Source organism: Plasmodium sp. gorilla clade G2 (genome assembly GCF_900097015.1).
Source record: "Plasmodium sp. gorilla clade G2 genome assembly, chromosome: 7".
NCBI classification, from domain to species: domain Eukaryota; phylum Apicomplexa; class Aconoidasida; order Haemosporida; family Plasmodiidae; genus Plasmodium; species Plasmodium adleri (nom. inval.).
The window spans coordinates 1,088,158-1,105,759 of record NC_041699.1 but is presented as its reverse complement, the minus strand read 5'-3'; the positions used below and the strand labels follow the sequence as shown (position 1 = coordinate 1,105,759).

Below are 17,602 nucleotides of genomic sequence, written 5' to 3'. Positions count from 1 at the left end.
AGAAATGTTTATACCTTCACATATATAATATATATATATATAATTTCATTCCTTAGGCATGATATAATATTCCCTTTTTGATTTTTGTTTTTTTGTTTATTATTTTATAAATATATACATATATATATATATATATATATATATATATATATATATTTATTTATGTACATTTAGTTTTATGTTTTTTTTTTTTTTTTTTTTTTTTTTATTTTTGAAAGTCCTACTTCCCTTGTTTCAAATACATAAATTAACCTCAAACATATATAAACAAAATGTTTATGTTTCTCAACTTTATTAAAATTTAATATATATATATATGTATATATGTATGTGTAATATATATATATTTATTTATTCATTTGCCTGTGGTACATATAATATTTACACATATACATACATTTATAAATGTTGAAATATTTATATACTTTTATTTATTTATTTATACATATGTTCCTTACCGTAAAAAAATGGTATATGCTGTCATATTAAAAGATCAAGTTGATGATAATATTCTTAAAAGAAGAAAACACTCAAATCATAAACATGTGATATATAATACAAGTACTTGTTATCAAAATGATACATGGACATATATACCTCCAAATGATGATATAGAGAAAAGGAATATAATAAAAATTGAGAAAAGAGAAAAATCAGAGAAAAAGAAAAAGGAAAGAAAAAAAGAAACCTCAAACATTGTTGGAACGAACAATAAATATTCCATATTAAATTATTTTGATTTAAAAAAGAAAGATAAAAAAATAGAAAATAAGAAAGAGGATCTTATCAATAATAATTTACCAAACAAAGAAACAAATATATTTAAAGATAGCTTTTATAATATTCAAAATGATGTTAGTAACTCTAAGGATTCAATAGAAGAATATAATAAAGTAGTATTAAAATATATTAAAATTATAACAAAAGGAATTACAAATGAAAATATTATCAAAGAAAAAATATTGAAATTATTAATTCTATTAAAACATGAAGATATCTATTTGAAGAAATTTTCTAAAAAAATATTTTATCTTGAAATGAAGAGGAAATATGGTAAGGATTATGTGTTAATGAAAAAAAAAGGAGATAGAAAAAATAGAGCAAATAATAATATAAATATCAAGGAGAAAATATATATAAATAATATATATAATAATATATATAATAATATATATAATAATAATAATAATAATAATAATGATAATTATAATGTTAAGATTACCAAATATTATATTAACAACCATAATAATAATAATATATATGAATATAAAGTAACATATTGTAAACAAAATAATTTACTTTTTTTTCAATATTATGATGGTAAACAAAAATCATTTAAAATAAATCAAAATGCTTTCTATTATTTTTTATCAAATGATAATAAATTATTTTATGATATATCACTTTATCAGTGCTTGAAAGATAAACATGATATAGAAGAAGAAGAACAGTATATTCAAAAAGACATGATATATGGAAATAATAAAATATCTACACATATTATGAATGAGAGTATGGGCAATCCTATATTTACTCAAATAAATAATAATAATAATAATAATAATAATAATGATATAAAAAATAAATATATATATACCTTAGAAAATGATATTCATCAAGATTATATTAAAGTTAATGTTATTGATATACAAAACAAAACAGACAATATACATTTCAGTTTACCTTATAAACCTATTAGAATGTTTTATTTAAATAATTTTCTCTTTTTTGTAAATATCATAAACAAATCTAAAAATTTAAAATATTTCAATTATTCTATTTATAATAATAATTATAAGGATCAAATTCGAATAGTTTATGTCTCAGCCATTCATCCCTTGTTTCATAATATTATTGTAGATAAAAATAATCTTTCTTTATTTAAAAAATGTAAATATTTTTATGAAGAAGAAAAATTATTTATATGGACAGATAGGTCTTTGTCAAAAGAAGAGACAAAAAATATAAATATAAATAAAAATAAAATAAAAATAAAGAACCCTATGAATCAGATACCAAATATGAATATTATACATATTAATACAAATACAAATATTTGTATAGCATATGAAAATACAACAGAAACATATTTATTCTTTCATATTTCTTTGGATATTATAAAATATAATAATCAATATTTAGAAAAATATTTCAAGAAAGAAGAAAATATGAACCATTTTATTACCTTTCATCATTTCTTAAGTATAGAGTCAAATAATTTTATCTATAGAGAAAAAAAAAAAAATCATAAAAATCAAAAATACAAACATATCGTCTTAAATAAAATTAATTTTAATACGGAGACATGTCCACCTCAAATTATTCTTACCAGTGGGGGTAATAAAAGTATACAAAATAAAATAAAATTATGTGTATATGATAATAATAATAATTTATTATTTCTTATACCTATATATCATAAATATGTAAAGAATAAAATAAAAATTATAAAAAATGTCCTAAATTTTTCAACCATTTCTATGTCTAATAATATCAATGATTTTTATTATTTTCCATATAACTTATCTGTACCTATAAATAATAAAATCAATACAACTCACCTAAAACTCAAAATTAAAAAACTAAACCCTGAACAAACAGTTGTTAATGTCTCTACATCAGATGAGAGACACATATATTTTTCAAACATTTTAAAAAAAAAAATGGAAATATTAAAAAATAAGGAACATATGTATAATCTAGAAGATGTGTCTTCATCAAATGATGAAAAAAAAAAAAAAAAAAAAAAAAAAAAAAATCCATGTGATCCACATTATAATTATATTTTTTCATCTGATAAAGATGATAAAGAGAATAATAATAATAATAATAATAATAATAATAAATATGATACTATTATAAATATTAATCAAATGAATAATTTTATAATAATTCTAAATAAAAATGGTATGTTATATCTATTATGTGATGATATTTATATATCAAGTATTTATTTATATAAAAACACATCACAAATATATAATATGTATGATTCCAGTTTATCAAACCTAACAATAGATACAATAAATTATAAGAATAATTCTTTATCGTTTGAATCATATAGAGTTCATATAAATATCTTACCAAGAAATATATCTTTAAAAATTATGTTAATATTTTTTTACTATTATATATGTAAAAAAATATGTATGCAATTCTTTACATTATGTATATATGAATGTAGAAATGATAGAATGAAGAATGATACTAATATAAGTGGTAGAGCTAATATATTTCACTTTATAAATATAGATATATATTCATTATATAATAAAACCCAAAACTTAATAAAACCTAAATGTGAATATACGAAGGATACAAATAGTCAAATATTTATTCATAATAATAATAATAGTAATAGTAAATGTAGTAATATAAAGAATATAGATAAACAATACCATTCGAAGGAACATATTTATAATAATAATAATAATAAAAAAAAATACATTTATGATAAAGATACTAATGACACAAAAAATAAATTCAATCAATCTACTTTTTTGTCACAAGAAGAAAAGAATTATAATAATAAGGAAGAGGATACATTATTTTTTATGAATCATATAAATTACAATGAAATGATCGATATGAATTTCTTAGATATTGAAAATATCGAACATATAGAATTTTGTAGATTTATATATCTGTTCCTTTTAATTTGTGTTGATAATTTAAGAATGTATAAAAAAATAGAAAAATATTTATACATTAAAAAGAAAAATGTAAATACTCATCATTATATAGAATATCAACAATCTAAATATAATTGTTTTGATTTTGATAACGATCATAATATTTTATCAGATGAATATTCTTTGTCATCATCAGTTTTTAATACTAGTACAACATGTACTACTGAAAGGTTAATAAGTAAAAAAAAAAAAAAAAAAAAAAAAAAAAAAAATTACAAAGATGAAAAATATGAAAAATATAAAAAATATCAAAACAATTACACAGATGACAAAACAAAGGAAAAACAAAACAAATCAAATCACCATATTCATAATAATTATTATAATATAATAAAAAAGTTTATAAAATATTTACATATAAAATATACACATATTTATCAAAATAAATATTTAATACTTTATTATCTACATACTTTTTATGACGAAATTTCTATATATGAATATATTGATCAAAAAATTAAAGATGATATAGCATTAATAATTATTATATTGTCTTATACTATCCATTTATATAATTTCATATTTTATTATATGAATAAATTAAGTGCATACAAAAAAACACGTATGACATATTTTTATAGACATGTATGTAAAGAATATTTCAAAATTGAAATAAATAAGAAATACAATTCTCATATATCTCTTATAAAAAATAATTATATATTAAATCATAAAGAAATACAAAATATAAAATTGGAATCACAAAATGTTAGAAGCAAATTTATTTGTAATAATGATGTGTCTTATTCACAACATGATCAATCTTTTTCAAACTGTAATAATATATCAATAAAAAAAAAAGATAATATAAAAAAGAAGAAACATATACATCTTTCAAAAAATGTAATACAGAATGAAGATAATATGAAATCAAAAAGAAATAAGGAATATACATTTAAAAAATATTTATTTATAAATAATTATCTTAAAGAGAAATTTAGCAAGTTAGATAATGTTACAAATATATTAGATATCATATATAATATTTTATATACTAAACAAAAAAATTGTGAACACATAAATTATAATATAGATCATTATATAAATGATTTATATATTTTACAACACAATGAACTATTATCAAACAAATTAAAATTAAAATTAAAATATGAATATTATATAAAAGAAGTGCAATATATTTTTAATATACTTAAGAAATATCATAAAATAAATAATCAAAAAGAGAAATATTATGATCCATATTATACATATGATAAAAATAAGAATATATCTCTTAATAAAAAAAATATCAACTTATTACATATTCATAATATAAACACTTGTTATGAAAAATTCTATTCATTTAAAAATACTATTCTTTATAATGAACAACTAAAATTTTTATTTTATTTCCATTCCTTATATTTTCCTTTAAAAAATTTATTATTTATATCTTTTATTAATTTATTTTTTCATAAAAATATAGAAACAAATATATTGAAGGATCACTTCTATCGTAATGTTTTTAAAAATGAAATGGACGTTATATATGTCTCTATATCAAAATTAAATTTTATGAAAAAAACAAAACAAGAGATTATTAATATTAAAGGAAAAAATGAGATTATATCATTACAAAGATATAATATGTATGAAAGGGGTGTAATACATAATAATAAAAAGATATACAATAAATACAAAAATAATGTTATTATAAATAATAATGATGATGATGGTGAGGGTGGTGGTGATAAAAATATATTCTTAACATACTTACATTTATATAAAAAAAATAATATATCATTATATAAACACAATTTAAAAATTTTTGATAATTTTAACTTGACCCATATAAATTTTATAAACATATTATTTAATTTTATATTTTATGAAAATATATATCTAATTAATATATACCTATATTACATATACTTAATATATAATGCACAAATGCAAAAAAAAAAATTAATTTGTAATAATAAATATTGTAAAGATAATACAACAAATTATAAAGAAGAACAACATAATAATAAGTGTCATGTGGTAACAGATGAAAATGATATAATAATAAATAATAATATATTATATAAAAGTATAAATAAAGAAACACTTTCACGTCAAAATAATATGACACATATATATGTAGATACTACTAAAAAAGTGTATGCAAAAAAAAATGGTTTTTTTTTAATTTGTGATGATGATAATAAGAATAGAAAATATTATTCATTAGATAAAGAACAAATGATACATATAAATATGATGAATTTATTTGATTCGTTTAATAACTTTAATTTTAAAAATATATTTTTTTATATTAACATAAATCGTGAAGATCTTTATCTCAATAAATGTCTCATGTCTTCAAATGAGAAATTAAAAATAAATTTGTATAGAATCATAGATATTTTGAATGAATCACATTATAATAATATATTTAATGGTATTCATGAAAATTATTGTATGAAAAAAAAAAGAAACAAATACAAAAAAAAAAAAAAAAATTATGATCATATGAATAATTTAAATGATACAGAGAATATAAATATAAACAACAACAATAATGATAATAATAGTAATATTAATGGTCATAATAATAATAATATTAATAGTAGTAGTATCAGAAGCAGTAGAAATAATTATATTGAAAATAATATGAATAATAGTAATCACAATAATAATAACAATAATAATCATAATAATAATTATCATTATGGTAATATAAATTCTACTTGTAAAAAGAAAGTCGAAATAGTTCAAAAGAGTTATTTAAGTGATTATAAAATATTAAAAGATTGTTGTTTCTTTTTTGATACATTTAAAATGGACAGAAATATTTCTACTTGTTATTTTCCAAGGAATAAAGATCCTGTATTAGTTTATTTAAATAATTTTCATAATTATTATTTTTCAAAGTATTATAAAAAAAGAAAGATGCATTTATTAAAAGATAAAGATGAATTGACAAATGAAAAGAATGATTTAATAGATCTTATTGATATGTATAATACTTCAGATAGTTTAGAAAGTGCATATATACATAAACATAAATATAATAAAAAGAATGTGAATAAATATTTAAAAAAAATAATAAAAATGTTGGAATTAGAAAAATTAGAAGAAAAACAAATTTTATTAGATATAAAAAGAAATGATAATTTAGATAATAAAGTTTTAGATCTTATACATTTATATTATATATTTGAAAAAATATATAAAATGAAATATTTATCAATGTTTCATATTAATCATATAAATATTTTCCATATACTTAATTCTATACATTATGTTCCAAATATTAATTTTAATATTAATTATTATTTATATGTATATTTATATCAATATAAAAATAATAATACAAGGTTTAATCATAATCTTTCATTTCATAATCATGATACTAATTCTTTAAATAGATTCTCACATACTAATAATACTGATATTTTAGATACATCTAATCATATATCTGTTAATGGTTATATGAATCAATTTAATCATCAATCTAGAAATCGTGCAAGTCATACAAATAGAAATGATACTAATACAAGCATTAACAATCCATACCCACATGATAACTATAATATTCGTAATAATAATAATAATAATAATAATAATAATTATTTTTTTAATGAGCCTTCTGAGGTTACTATGTTTAATAGGAGACTGCGTGAGTTTAATAATTACTGGGACCCTCCCACCAGCGACAATCAAAATAATCAAAATAATCAAAATAACAATGATAATTATAATAATCATAATAATCATAATAATCAGAATAATCAGAATAATCAGAATAATCAGAATAATCATAATAATCAGAATAATCATAATAATCAGAATAATCAGAATAACTCTAGGATAGGAAGACATGCTAGCATGAGACATCTACCATCTAATAATTCAAGAAATAGAAGGATGACGAACAATCAAAATGTTACAATTAATAGAAATACATATGTCTCAAGTGTATCACCTAGTATCAACAATAATAATAATAATATATCTGTCAGTGGAAGGAATTATTTAGACATGTATAGGAATTATTCTATAAATAATAATGACAATATAAATGATCATCTGGAAGATAGGAGTCCACGTATTAATCGTCTAGAAAATAATTCACACTATGATATATCTCAAAATGGTTATATGATGGGAAATCCCAACAATAGTAATATATATAATAACAATATTTATGATAATAATAATAATAATAATTATTATCATTATCGAAGGAGTAGTCATAATAACAATTCTGGAAGTTTTTTTGAAGAAACACAAAACTTCAACATGTTTAATAGACATCATAGGAATCATAGTCATCCTTTACAGTATGAAGAGAAATTGAAGAAATTGAAATATAATATAAAAAAAAGAAATAAAAGAAATATTAAAAAAATTGAACTTAAAGTAAATGATCTGTTGAACTCATTAAATGTTCACATAAAAACTGATAAAATGGAAGTTATTTTTTTATTAAATAAATATTTTAAAAAATTAAATAAATATAAAAAATTAGTAAGACATTTTAATACTACTGGTATTAAAGAATTTAGAAGAAAAATTGGTGTACCCTCGCATTCTCAAAGTACGGATTTTTTTGATAATGTTTATTTAAATAATAATCATATGAATAATGGTTCTCAGAATAATTTTCTTTTTTCACGTGATTCTTTTAGGCAGAGTAGTGTAATACAGGATATAAATGAAGAAATGTATGTGAACGATCAATATGTAAGTTCAGAGAGTTCCTCAACAATTCAAGAGAGTGATTATAACAACAATAATAATTACAACAATAATAATTACAACAATAATAATAATAATAATAATGTTAGTCGTGAGAGTGAATACTTGTCGAATAATATTTGTCAAGATAACTGCTCGCCAATAGAAAAAGAGGACACAAATATTAATTACAATTATAATAATAATAATGATGATGATGATTATTATTATTATAACAATGGTGTATATAAATCTAACTCTTGTTACATAAAAAATTCGAATAATGTTCATATGAATGACTCTTCTAATGATGAATTTTATTCAAACAACTTTTTATATACACCTAATAAAAGTATAGAAAACGAATCGTATAATAAGTATAAGACAAATGATATATCCTTTGATAATATTAATGGGTCGTCTAGTTTTAATCTTTCTATAAATGATAGAAGAGATAGTCAAATATCTTTCTTTAATTATGATACTAGTAGAAATAATAATAGTTATGGTTTAACATATAATCATAGATCTAACAACCATCAAATGAATATTGGAAGAAGAGATAGTAGTATGTCATTTTATATGAATAATTTTAGAGACTCATATAATAATATAAATGAAAATAATATAAGACCATATAATTATAATCATATATCTAATAATAATGGTGCTTTAACAAATTCGTATGTATATAATAGGTTATCTATAAATTCTTTAAGTGTTACAAATAGTGTAATAGACATAAATAATAATGATAATAATGATAATCATCATAATAATAATAATCATCATAATAATAATAATCATCATCATAATAACAATGTTTATGATATATCTTATAGTAATAATAATACACCTATTGAACAATTTGTTCATATAAACGGAACAACAAATTATTTACATAAAAAATGTAGTAATAAAAAAATTGATTATTTTGATTTTACATTTGACAAATTAAAAAGTATAAAATTTAATAATTTTGTAAATTCAAAAATTAAAAATTCTTTTAAATTACAATGTTCATTATGTCAAACCATATTATATAAAAGAATTGATCTATCTACATATGCAGATACAAATATTGAAGAATATAATAATAATAATAATAATAACACCAATTTTATAACATTAATAAATATTATTAATAATGAAAATTATTTATACAAATTTTTAAATAAAAATTATAAATATTGTGGTACATATTATCTTGCAGGTTTTATTTATGGATTAGGTTTATTACAACTTTTTAAAAATATAAAAATATATTTATTTATACAATATATATTAAAATTTAAAAATAGATGCTTATATATATGTTCCTTATTAGGCTTATCCTTATCACTAATTACTTCTCAAAATAAAGAATTAACTACCATATGTCTAAAATCTATATTTAAAGAAATATTTCATCATCAAAAAATTAATTATGAACATCTTATATTCTATTGTTTGAATGACAATAATGATAACCACCAGTCACACATGTCAAGAGATCATAAAATTATATATGAAACGAGGACCAACAAAAATAATTATATATCACCCCCTCACTTAAGTAGTAATAATATTGACTGTAATGCAACATATAATAATTTTAAAAAGCATATCAAAAGTGATAATTCATCAATTGAACATTTATATAGCCATCATCATACTAATAACAAGAATTCTAATATAAATGCCCATCTTAATAATAAAAATTACAATTACAATTACAATTATAATAATGATGACGATTCAGATAACAACTCTTGTAAACGAAAAAGGAGCCATAAAAATTATCTCAATATGATTTTTTCAAAAGAAAATGAATACACACAGGATGATAGTAGTTCAAGTATTTTTATTACTAGTGATACAACAAGCTCCAAAAATATTTTAGATAGAAATGTAGGAAGCTCAATCATAAACAACAGTAATATTATTCCAAGTAATGACGATATGTTAATACATCAATTAAATACAAGCATAAGTAGAAATGATCATATTATAAATGATGGTAGAAATATTCATCAGATAACAAATAATAGACATAATAATACAGATACAAATGGTTTAATAATAAATAATAATTCAGATGAGAAAAAAGAACATTTTCAAGATGACAATGATATAATGTTCCTACGAAATAATAAAAATGATTCTGTTAATAATGATGATAAAAAAAATGAATCTATTAATATTCTAGATACATATGATAATATTGATGATATATATGCAGATCTATTAAATATTTCTATTAATAATTCTTTATCTTCAGATATTTCAAATTTAGATGATACCCACAATAATAATCATAATAATAATAATAATTCATGTAATAAAAATGTAAAAACAAAAAAATTCGAAAGAGAAAATAAACGTAGATGGAGAAAAATGAAAAAAAATCATATAAAAAAAAAGATTTATCTAGATAATTTAGTATTAAGTAGTAATTTTATATGCTTAGGATATTTACATATGAATAGTCATAATATATGCTTAACAAAATATATATTAAAATGTTTAGAAAAAAAAAATTTAACCAAATTAAATTTATTATCTATGTTTTGGTCAGTTGGATCTATTAATTTTCAAAATGGTAATATATTTAATAATATTATTAAAACATTATTTTTTTTTATTAATCTTAATATACCATATAAAGTTCATAAAAATAATGTTATCAAAAATTTCTCATTAAAAAATTTAAATCAAAATGATATATCATATGATATTATCTATATGATGATATCTTCAGCACTCTCAATTTCCTTAACATTTTTTAAAACTAATAATATTCATGCATGCAATATGATTTTTATACCTACACAAATAGATCATACTTATTATTTTAATTATTATGAATTAATGGTAAAGGTATTTACAAGAAATATGATCATGTTTGATTTTATAGAACTCTCACATGAATATATACTTTCAAATTTGCCTACATTTTTAAGAATACTTCCTTCAGATTTAAAAAAAAAAAAAATTAAAATAAAAGATAATCATCATAATAATCACAATAATAATAATCATAATAATAATAATAATAATAATAATAATAAATTAAAAAAATACAACCATAAAACAATTTATCATCACAAAACAAATTATCCGCATAATACATGTAATAATTCTGCAAAAAATTGTAAGGATCATTTGACGGAAGAATCTTATGAAAAATTATATGTAGCAAATAATAAATTACCATATATACATCTTATAAATAATGATGGTAATTTTAAAGAAAAAAATGTTCAAAATAAATATGTATTTAAAAATGGTCATATTAATTTATCACATCCATTTATATATAACGAGATGAATAAAACATATACAAACGGCTGTTATTTTGTTCTAAGAGAAAATAATTACATTACATGTTATAATAAAAAAATGAATCAACCAGTAGATAATTTTACTTATTTCTTTCATGGTCTTAATCATAAACAACATGATGAATCTAATCATAAAGAATATGAAGAATATAATACATGTCAAAGTGACACAGAAAAAAATAAAAACAATAAAAATAAATATGTAGAAGAAGATCAATATGAAAATCAACATATAAATCTTAATAATAATAATAATAATAAATACATACATATGTCTTGTCATACAAAAGATATATATATAAATAAAAATTCTTCAAATGTAAAACATATAAACCCTTCTTCCCTTACAGATTCAAATGTTGATCATATAAATTATCAATATAAACAAAATATGAAAAAAGAAAAAAAATATTTTAATCCTTATTGGAATAATAAAAATGAAGAACATAAACAATTCTTTAAAAATCCAACCTTAATTTATAATTGTGAAATGCTAAGATATTATATCATCATAGGAGTACTACAAGCTATGAGCTTAAAATTTTTATCAACACATAATGAAAAATTCAAAGAAATATGTTTCGATTATATTTCTTATTTTCAAAATATTAATAATAATATAAATTGTACCAAAAAATTACAAAAATTATATAAAAAAATTAATTATCTTGTATATAAAATCAAAGATAATGTCAAAAGAGAAAATATCATACGTCTAATTCCAAATCATCAAAATTTATTTATACCACATAATTATAACTTATTAAATAAAAACATGAACGATTCAGGTAAAAATAATACACCACTACAAAATAAAATAGACAATTTTGATAATAATGATAACCTTTTAAATTATGAACATTATAAATTTTCTCAATCAAAAATGCAACAATCAAATACTCCTACTCAAAGGGGTATGAAAAAGGAATGGAATGATACAAGTTTGATGGCACAATCGAATGATATTTATATAAATGAAGAGGTAGAGATAGAGGAAGAGGAGGAAAAAAAAACATCAAAATCTAAATATAAATATAAATATAAATCTATATCTAAAGCAAAATCACAATTTAAAGCAGATGAACAAAATAGTAATTATCATTATAATAAAAATCTTTCCATGCATTATAACAATGATATTATATATGAAGAGACCTATAAATTAATTTTGAAATATGTTGAAAAAATTAAAAAAGTTCGTAAATATTTAGAAATGAATAATTACAAAAATCAAAATAAAAAATTTATAAATTCTATTATAATAAATAATCTTAAAGGGAATGATGATTTTTCATGTATGCATAAAATAAAAGAACAAGATATTAATGATCTTATTAATTTAATTTATCAATGTCTATCCTTTGTTTTTGTTGGTAGTTGTGATCATATATTAAATAAAAAAATAAAAAAGAAAATAAATAATATAATTAATGTAAGAGATAAAAATTCAAATAATCTTTATTATTATTATTTAGGATATATTAATTTAGGACATGGCAAATTTGTATTAAAAAAACAAACAAATATATCTATATGTACATTATCATTAATTTTATTTAGTTTTTTCCATATTTATGATTTATCATCTCATTTTTTAATACATCTTATTGAATATTTATATGTTCTATTAATTCAAAATAGATTTGTAAAAACATATGATATTACCAATCATCATTTTATTAGCTTACCTATTCATATTATATATAAACAGGAACAATCATCATATATATTAAAACCATATTTTACTAAGAAATATCAATTAATAAAAATCATAACTAATCCTCAAAATAATCAAACATTTTATTTATACAAAAATTTTAATCTTACATTTCATAAAAAAATTATAAAAAACCCATGTGCCATACCTTTAGTTGATGTAATCAACATTTCTATATTCAATGAAGACTACTATGAATTAAGCCTAACAAATATGAACTCATCCAATGATCTTATAAATACATATAATCATTCAATGTCTGATCTAATTAGTAATATTATTAGTAAGGGAATTTTATTTGTAAAAAAAAGAGAATGTAACAATCAATATTCATCATATTATAATAATTCAATATTATTAGATAATACCACGCTTCATATGTCTGATGAAAAAAATATATATTCATATAATAAAAATTGTGACCATATAAACGATAAAATAAATGATTCAGATTCTATAAAATGTATAGATACTTATAAATATCAAAACAAAGAAGGAAAAAAAAAAATAATAAATGAAAATTCATCAAATGATATAAACAAACTTAACAGATATATAACACACACATGTCATCATATAGACAATACTATTAATAAGAACATACCTTTTGATATATACCAAATAAATAAGAATCATAATAAACAGATATTAAGAAATAAGCTAGTTGAATTTAATAATATTAATACAAATCAATTAAATATATCCAAATTTTTATTGGAAATTATAAAATTTTATGATAAAAATTATTCTTTATATACCGAAGAAGCTCTATTATTATATCAAATTAAAAATACTTACATGAATCATAATATCAATGAAATTATCTTCCTAAAATATTATATAAAACTAGATGAACAAAAAGATAATGTCATACCATCTAAAGATGATAATATTATATTTGAACACAAGTTTGCAAAGCTGTTTTTATATTTTAATGAACAATTTAATAAAATATTTTTTTTAATTAAAAATTATGATATCCAAAATGTGGACCATAATCAATGCGATATTGATACGGATCAACAAACTGATGTATATATAGATGATTCAAAAAAACAAACGATAAAAGAAGAAAATATAAAAAAAATAATAAAAAACAAAAAACTCATTCAAAAAATATTTTTTCATCTATTAAATTATTATTATACTACAAAGGAACATATATCATATAAATATCAAAAAACAAATTTACCTTATCATAATGATCATAACACATATAATTTAATTTTGACCCCACCAATTGAAGATAGTCAAAAAACAGAAGATAATATTCAAACAAATAAAAGTAATATTAATAAAGAAGAAAAGGATTTAAATGAAAAATTAAATGACTATTCAAAAATTTTGGAAATGAAATATAAGGAACACCCACACATCGAAATAAAAAATAAACAATTACATCAAAACAGTTATTATAATTATTTTCCTGTTTTAATTATTAACAATATTTATAATAAAAAACAATTCAAAAATAATATGTATACTTTATGTTATAAAACAGGAGAAAAAAATGATATAAACTTTTTTCATGATATCAATAGATTATTAGTTCAATTTTCCATCAATCGAATTAATACCTATATTAATTCTCAGCTAGCCAAAGAAATGTATGATAAGTTTTATTATTTTTTATTAATACAAAATTTACATATAGACAAAAATATACCCTATTTATATATACTATCATATATATATAATTCATTCTATTCCTTTTATAATTTTTTCTATCAATATTGGAACAAAAATCATTTAAATAATTTTAATAAAAGGAAAAATGAACATGACCTCAATATACATATAAATGAACAAATTAATAAAAAAGAAAAAAAAAAACCTGAACAGTTCAGAAAAAACAATACACAAAAAAAAAAAAAAAAAACTATATATGATTTACAATTCTTTGATTATTTTATAAATCATGAAAAAACAAATAAAAATAATCATATAATAATAAATCATAATAATATAAAGAAAGGATTATATAATAATTGTGGATTATCATCTACAAATAATAATATTGAAAAAAACAAAAGGGATGAATTAATAACTACTAAATTGTTCATATATGATGACAAGAAAAACAAAAATCAAAATAAACCAAATGGAAAAGTTATTTCATCAAATAATATACAAACGATTAATGATCAAAGAAGAAATAATATAAATATGCCATACAAGTTTACAAATAAATATAAGGTGGATAATTCATTTGATAATTTAAAAGATTTACAATGTTATAATTATCAATATCTAAAGATAATGGAAGGCATATATAAATATCACTATTCATTTCCAAATAGTAATAGCTTGATAAAATATTTGCCCTTTTTTAATAATGACTACTATTTTGTATATTTTTTTGAAAAAAATATTAAATTAATTAAAACAATTTTTATACAATATTATCATAAAGGATACATAAAAAAACCTATACTTTTTCATAAAAATATAATACCTGTAAGGACAGCAAATTATTTTATATCTTTATTTACACAATATTGTAACTTTCCAAGATATGATGTGTTTTGGAATTTATTACTTATTAAAAAGGAAATAGAAAATTTTCTCTTCATACCACAATATAGGAAATATTATGATTATAAATATAACAAGTACATACATTCATTGTTAACTATAAACAGTAGTTATCATAATAATAATAATAATAATAAAAGTAATTACTATTACATATTTAATAACTATCAGAAGATTTATAACATCAAAAGGTATTACACAATGAAGGGCAAACATAAATTTACAAGGAAGGAACCATTATTTATATTTTTCAAAAAAAATATAAATAAAATATTTAATACTACAAATTTTATCAATAATTTATATTATCGTTATAGGATAGATATAACACAAAGTAAATTCTTCAAATTTAATAAGAAGATATTTAAAAAGGATTCTCAAAAATATAAATTTTATTTATATAATGAACATAATACTTATATGAAAAAAATAAAATCACATTGGATTTATAAAAAAATCAAACATAAAAAAATAAATAAAAAAAATTCACTTTCTTCAATTAAACAGAAAAAAAAATATAAATCTGGATATACAACACATGCCAATTTAATATTTAAACATATTTTAAATATAATAAAAATGAATTTTAAAAATAAACCTTGTCAACTCAGAATATTTTTATTAAAAAGTTATATTGAAAACAATACATTCAATATATCTCAATTCTTTAAATATTGGTATGACAAAAGTCAAAGCCTTTCTTACAAACTTATTGACACATCTAATATTACATTAAATTCAAAATATGTTCATTTGCTTTTTACAGATATTTTATTTTGTTTTTTCATAGGAAATTTATAAAAAAGAACTGTTAAAAATAAAGTTGTACACATTTTTTTTTTTTTTTTTTTTATAAATAATTAAAATTATAACATTTTTAATTCATCATATAAATATTATATATATATATATTATATGTATATATTTTTTTTTATTTTTTTATTAAATAATACTTTTTTTTTTTTTTAAAACCATTAAATTTTTTATTTTTTTTTAAATGTCAATTTTTTAGCATACTATAAAATTATTATAAATAAGTAAGATATATATTATATATATAATATTTTAATTATTCCAAAAAAAAAAAGAAAGGCAAAAATATAAATACGAAATTATACCATATATATATATAATATATATTTTTTTTATATAAAATATATTATATGATTTTCCCTTATCAATTTTTTTTTTATTCTATGAATAATATAAAATATATAATATTATATATATTATTACATATTATTTTAAGGCTTTATAATATTTAATATTTACATAATTTTTATATAGGGGGTAAAACGTGTTTAAATATATTTTTCCTTGATATAAATATATTTTAAAGGGAAAAAAAAAATATATATTTATATAATAATATATATATGTATATAAAAATATGTAGGCTTGGGTATTCCCTTATTTATAATAATATTATTATGTAATATGAAATATAATTATATTATATATATAGCATATGCATTATATATATATAAATAATATTACAATGTATTACTAAATATAACATATATATATATATATATATATATTTTTTATTTTTAGGGATATTAACAATTTTATTTCTATTTGAATATATATATATTATATATATATATTTATTATACTTTTTTGTACCATATATATAATAAATATATATGTAATATGTAAATATTTTAAAA

The 17,602-nt window shown here is 18.2% G+C and overlaps 1 protein-coding gene across 1 annotated transcript; it reads left to right on the top strand.

Moving 5' to 3' along the window:
• Positions 1-467: 467 nt before the first annotated feature.
• PADL01_0725800 (conserved Plasmodium membrane protein, unknown function) lies at positions 468-16,733 on the top strand (the record flags this gene model as incomplete). Its single annotated transcript, XM_028681297.1, has 1 exon — positions 468-16,733. The coding sequence occupies one exon, from the start codon at positions 468-470 to the stop codon at positions 16,731-16,733; it is 16,266 nt and encodes a 5,421-aa protein (XP_028537689.1).
• Between the last annotated feature and the right edge of the window lie 869 nt (positions 16,734-17,602).